General features: G+C 69.7%; 1 protein-coding gene across 3 annotated transcripts in view; it reads right to left on the reverse strand.

Annotated features, from left to right (window-relative positions):
- Window positions 1-5,383, reverse strand: part of COL5A1 (collagen type V alpha 1 chain) — a gene marked incomplete at its 5' end in the record, with an annotated part of 77,613 nt that extends 72,230 nt beyond the window's left edge. For all 3 annotated transcript variants that reach the window (XM_084238796.1, XM_084238795.1, XM_084238794.1), the window contains one exon: window positions 5,257-5,383. In XM_084238796.1, coding sequence (XP_084094922.1) covers window positions 5,257-5,383 — 127 coding nt within the window. The remainder of the gene's footprint in view (window positions 1-5,256) is intronic.
- Window positions 5,384-6,000: the final 617 nt, after the last annotated feature.

The following is a 6,000-nucleotide window of genomic DNA, read 5'->3' on the forward strand; positions in this document are numbered from 1 at the left end:
CACCTCCATCCACCCAGGGACACCTCCCTGCAGACTCGCCCAGGGACAGATCCAAAAGCCACAGGTCCAGGCAAAGCAGCGTGAAGTCGAGTTGGCCAGCACCCCACGCGGGTGTCAGAGCAGCGAGGCCGGTGCCTCCCTCCGATGGGCTGGCTGCCTACTGGCCTCCCTGACTGGCTGGCAGCCAGGCCCTACCTGCTGGGGAATGTTTCATCACCGCCCACTCAGTCTTCACTGCTCGCAGGCCTGACTCCCCCTCGACAGCGGAAGCTCCTGTAGGCGGGACGTCACCGACTGCTCACCTGTGCACCTGCTGTCTGGGTCAAGTCAGAGGTCACGGTCACGTCCTGCACGGCCACTCCTGATTTCCCCACCTAGAACCAGCCTCTCCTGCATCCCTTCTGCACAGCCTCCAGGAAAGAAACGCCTCCAAAGCTGAAGCCTCACTCACTACCAGGGCAGGGTGCCCTCCTGGGGCCCAGGCGGTGGGGAGGGGGGGGCTGGGAGGGGGCCGCCCCTCCCTCCCTCCAGGCTAAGATGTGCACGCCTCTCATGGCGAGAGCACAGCTTTCCAAGGCCAGGAGCAGAGTTTCGTGTCTAAATCACCCCCGCTAGAGGCTCACATATTGATGTCATTTTGTGGCATTTATAAAAAAAAAAATAGGGAGGCCCCTTGATGCGCTGTTGCTGAGGCGCCGTCAGGGAGGCTGGACGGAAGCGTGAGCTTCCCTGGAAAGAACGTGGGTCCGGGAACCGCACACGCAGGGCAGGCCCCCACCCGCCGCCAGGGGAAGACTGCAGAGAAGCAGGCAGAGCGCAGCCGCTCCTCGGCCCAAGTCACCGTGAGGTGACACGCTCTGCCGGGGAGCCGGGTGCCGGGACGGTGGCGCCAACTAGGCACAGCACACGGTGCCCCCCCCCCCGGCCCATGCCCCTCGCACGCAGCCGCCCACGCTGCGGACCTCTCTCCGGCCACCTGCGGGCGCGTGGGGGGGACGAGGCCCGGGGTCCCTGCGGGCCATCCCTCTCTGGGACCCGGTTCTTCCTTGTCTGGGGCGAGGGGCCTGAGGAGGAAGGGAAGGGGCATGCAGAACTTGGGGTGCCTCACAGCTGCCCAAGGCCAGGCCCCCAGGCTCTGAGCACAGAAGCCGCTGTCTCGGGGCCCACGAGGGTGCCCTCACTCTGCCGGATATATACCCCCCAAGCCTGCACAGAAACCCTACAGGAACTCTCAGGTGGGGAAACAGGCATGAAGTGGCCATCTGCACAGCAGGTAGGAGCCAGGTGTCAGAGCCCAGCTGCCCGGCCCTGGGCATCTCCCCGACCTGGCCTGGAGGGCCCCAGAGTGTCGGCCCAGCACCCCAGCAGCCCCCCGCGCCGGGAACCTGAAGGCCAACCCTTGGCCATGTGCAGACACCGGCGAGAGGACACCGCAGGCACGCGCGCACAGCACAGGAAGCAGGACCCGGGCAGCACCGCCCTCCTGCGAGTGAAAAAGACCTGTCGAGTTCTCGGACCAGCAGGACCGGTGGGTCCTGCAGTGGCCGGGCCTCAAGGCTGCCCGGGACCCAGCCAGCTTGTGGGGTGTCCGCATCCCCTGTTGCCTTGCCGCGACCCCGCCCCGTGCAGACCACCTTCCACACGTGCACACCGCAGGCCACGCACACCATCCTCGCGGGAGCTTGTGCCGCCGACAGCGGCCCTGCAGACAAGCCCGCCCCCTCCTGCACACCCCCGGCAGTCCTCGCATTTGAAGGGGACTAAGCCCCAGGTGCTCGCGGGCCCCTCCTGAGATGCCGCCCCGTGTCCGGCCACCCGCCAAGCGAGGAGCGTAGTCCCCGCTTTCCAGACAGGAAGGCTGAGCCCCGGCCCAGCCCCAGCACCCCTTGGAGACAGAGAACTTCCCTCACACTGGCCTCCAGGGTCCACATAGCCCGGGGCCGCGGCTGACCCCTCTCACCCACTGCCTGTCGCCAGCAGACGCCCGCCCCACCCAGACGCCACGTCCCGGGCTTGTCTGCAGAGCTGAGCGGACCTCTCCACCCGCCGCCGGCCTCGCGGGCAAGGATGGGCCAAGCCAGCCGCGGGAGGCCCACCGAAGCTCCCCTATCGCCCCAGCAGCCACTGCTGCCCACACAACGCTCCCAGGGCAGTGCGGCGCTGGGGCCACCCACAAGGTCATGAGGGACTTTCCAGCCAAAGGAGGCAGCCGGGAGCGGGTGGGACAGGGTGTGAGTCTCGTCAGGAAGGGAGCGACTGACAGCACTGGGTGGGCCAATCAGCAGCCCCTCCTCCAGGAAGCCCTCCCAGACTAAGGAAAGGACACTCAGCAGGAAAACGCAGTGAGGTGAGCCACGTCGACGCGGGGGCCTCCCGTCGGCCTGCAGGGCCCAGATGGGTTCTGCGGCTGCACACACACAGCACGTGGGCCATCCAGAGACCGAGGGGCCCGTGGCAGCTGGCGCCTGTTGAAGGCGCTGAACTAAAAAGAAGGGTGAAGGGAGCAAGGCAGCTGCCGGTCAGACAGGACCCTGGGCCCCGGGCTCTCCCGGGCTGGCCGCAAGGGGCCTTGCGGGGAGAGCTGATGGAGGACGTTGAGGAGAAGTTCCAACCAGGTGGGGGCCCAGGCCAGAGGCCGGACCCAGAACCTGGGGGCCCAGCTCCCTGATGCCTTGGGGCTCCCAAAGCCGGCCCCTCCCTCTCCTGGCAGGTGGGGTGAGGGCCCAACACGGCTGCACGCAGGCTGGGCACCCCCAGGTCAGTGCCCGCCACGGGGTGGGTGGCTCTGCAGGCCCTCCAGGGCTCACGCTGGCCTGCCCCATGGTACCATGAGCATGGGGTGGGGGGTGAGGGCCCCCCCGCCCCACCCAACAGTGAGCAGAGAGGCCGGCCCACCAGAGGCCGGGGCGGGGCGGGCGGGCAGCATCAGTGTGCTCCGCTGAGGGTGTGGCTGGTGAGAGTCCAGAAATATCCAAAGGGTGGGGTGCAGAGGCAGGCTCTGGCCAGCACCCCAGGAGCAGCCCAGAGAAACATGGTCAAGGAGAGGGACCGGGGCCCAGGCCACGGAGGAAGCCCGGCCGAGGCCAGGACCGGGTGGCGCGGGCCCTGGCAGTGACCGCGGCCGCCACCCCTGCAGCCAGCGCCATCTGGACCCAATGAGGGCGGAGAGGGCTGGGGACCCGCTTGGCTCCGAGCCCCTCCCACGGCCCGCCGCGCGGGGAGGAGGACGGGGAAGAGCATGGAAAGGATGTCTCCGCGGCCAACTTGATTGAGTCAGAGGAAACTTAACCGTTTGGTATCTGTCAAGTCCCACAAAACTTGGACAACTCTTCCCACAAAATGATCGCAAAGAGCCGTCACGTGACGGGAGCCGACCAATGGCGTGCCGAGGAGATGACCTCAATTTCCAAATATTGGGGTCATGTTTCACTTCACATCGCCTCCCTGGCCCGTTACAATGTTCAGCGGCCCCAAATGCAATCTTACTTTTCATTCCTTCACACACTTGGCCAAGAAGAAGGTAGAAAAAACAGCCATGTTCAGAGAAAACTCGGAAAACATCTGGTGGATCCCAAAATGGAGACAGGACAGGGCGCCGGCTGCGGCCTCCGCCTCCCCCGCGTCGCGCGTGGACAGCGGCCCTGGCCGCGCACACACAGAGGACGCTTCCCAACGGGTCCCCCGGGGTGGGGAGAGGCTGGGGAGCCCCGGGGAAAGCAGCTTCTCCACACACCTCCACGCACATCTTTGTGGCAAAAGCCAAAGGTCCTACTGCAGGCCCCGGGCACCCCAGCCTTCGCTTCCAGAGCCCCTGGTCAGGCAGGGAAACCCAAGAGGGCCAGGCGAAGGGCAGGAAGCAGAGGTGGGGGTGGACAAACGGCCACCCCAAGTCCAGCAAATGCAGTGCCCAGCCAGCGCCCAGCTCAGGGTTCGGGTGTGGCGACCCCCCACCCCCAAGATCCGAGGGAAGAGCATCAGAGGGGCCAGGACAGGCTAATCTCAGTGGCCGCCGGGTCTCCAGACCACATGTCCGGCCTCACTCCCCGCCACTTGCCTGGAGACCTCCACTGACCCCCCCACCTTCAACTGAGCCCAGGAGACACCCTGCTGGTGAGTCCAAAGCTAAGGCCCCAGGGTCCCCGAGGCCGGTGTCCGGCTGGCAGGCTCGCCTCGGGGCACCCCCATCACTCAGTGTGCCAGGAAAGGGAAAGACGGCCTGGCTAGCGCGGCATGGAGCCGCCTCCCCGGGCTCCCAATTTTGAAGCAGAAGGTGGGGGGAAGGGGGGCAGTGAGGCCGGCCTGCTCCCTGGGGGCTGGCTGGTTGGGCCGGCTGGCCGCTGAGCCTCCACCCCAGCTTTCTGGCCTCATTCCCCTGACTCTGCCGGGCTCGGAGCCACTGCCCCCCACCTGTTAATGATGTTCACAGGTGATGCCGGGAGGCCCCGGACTGATCAGGAGCCACATGGGAGGGGTGCCGGGCTGTGCCGGGCCTGGTGGAGCCGCCCACCAGGGAGGCCCCTTTCAGGCCAGACCTCTGGCACGAGGCTTCCCACATCTGCGTGTTGTGCTGGCCGCCCAGCCTGGACGCCGAGACCATCTCCTGGCGCTGCTCCACCAGCCCCAGCTCTGGGCAGAAAAGCTGCCCCCAGGGCACCAGGAGGTTTGGGGCAGGATGAGGCTGGGGCTGGTCCACCCTCCGCGGCTCCCCGGTACCAGGGGGCACCCAGAAGGCAGAGTCCCTGGGACAGCAGGAGCTGACCTGGTCTAGAGGCAGGGCAAGCGCTTGGGGGTGCTGCAGGGATTTCCCCCCGTGTGCCCCACCCAGGAGCCCCCAGGGGACAGCTGGGACTCCGCTGGCCCTTGCCAGAAGTTCTCTCTGGGCTGCGTGGGCCCGAGCTGGGCGCTTGCTGGGAGAAAGGGCACGCGTTTCAGGACACAACTTTGTCAGCCTCCAGAGGCGCCCCCCGCTGATCCACGGGGGGGAGGGGGGCTTTCCCCAGCAGCGACAGCCCCGCCCCGCGGCCTGGCGCGCGATGTGTCGGCGGCGCTCCCTCCCGGGCCCCGCCAAAGGCACTCGGAGTCTTGGCCCGAGCATTCCACAAGCCAAGGGGGAAAAGCCCTGCAGGCGCGCAGAGGCCTGAGGCGGCGCCGGTGACAGGGGCGCGGCGGGGAGCCAGGTCCTGGGCCGCGCGCCCAGCGCCTCACCTGGCCGGGCGCCTCACCTGGCCCGGCGCCTCACCTGGCCCGGCGCCTTACCTGCGCGGCTCGGAGGCGGCGCCCGCAGCAGCAGCAGCAGCAGCAGCAGCGGCAGCGGCGGCGGGGACAGCAGGGGGACGCCGGGGCGCAGCGGGCCGCGCGCTTTCCAGCGGGTGTGGAAGTCCATGCCGGCGGCGCGCGGGGCGGGCGGGGACACTCGGGCGCGGGGCACGGCCCGGGCGCGGACTCGGGGGCCGGCACAACTTCAGGAGCTCATGGGGGGCGGCGCCGGCGCGCGCTCTTTGTGGCGGCGGCTCCCGCGGAAGGGGCTGCGGGCGCGCTCGCCCACGGGCGGAGGCTCGACCGGGGCCCGCGGGGCGGCCCGAACCCCGCTCGGCGCGCGCCCCTGGCCGGCGCCTCCTGCCGCTCCTCGCCGCCGCCGCGACCCGCTCCCCGCGCGCGCCCGCCCTGAGGTGCCGCGCCAGCCGCGGGACGGGGAGTGCGGACCTCGCCTCGGGCGCCCTGCGCTTTCCCCCGCGCCCCCCTCGCCCCGGGACGGCACCGCGGGGGCGGGCGCTGCCCCGCGCGGGCGGCGAATCAGAGCCCGCGGCCGGCGCGGGGAGGCCGGGCCTCGCCCGCCACTGGGCGCCCCGGGCGGGGGGTGGGGACGGCGGGCGAGTCCGAGCGCGGCAGGGGCCGGCCGGGGCGGGGCGGACGCGGGGCGGGGGCGGCGCCCGGGTTCTGGCGGCGCGCGGGGGCGCGCGGGCGAGGGGCGCCTCGCAACCGGTGGCCGCGCCGGCCCCC

This window comes from Talpa europaea, assembly GCF_964194135.1.
Source record: "Talpa europaea genome assembly, chromosome: 7".
NCBI classification, from domain to species: Eukaryota; Metazoa; Chordata; class Mammalia; order Eulipotyphla; family Talpidae; genus Talpa; species Talpa europaea.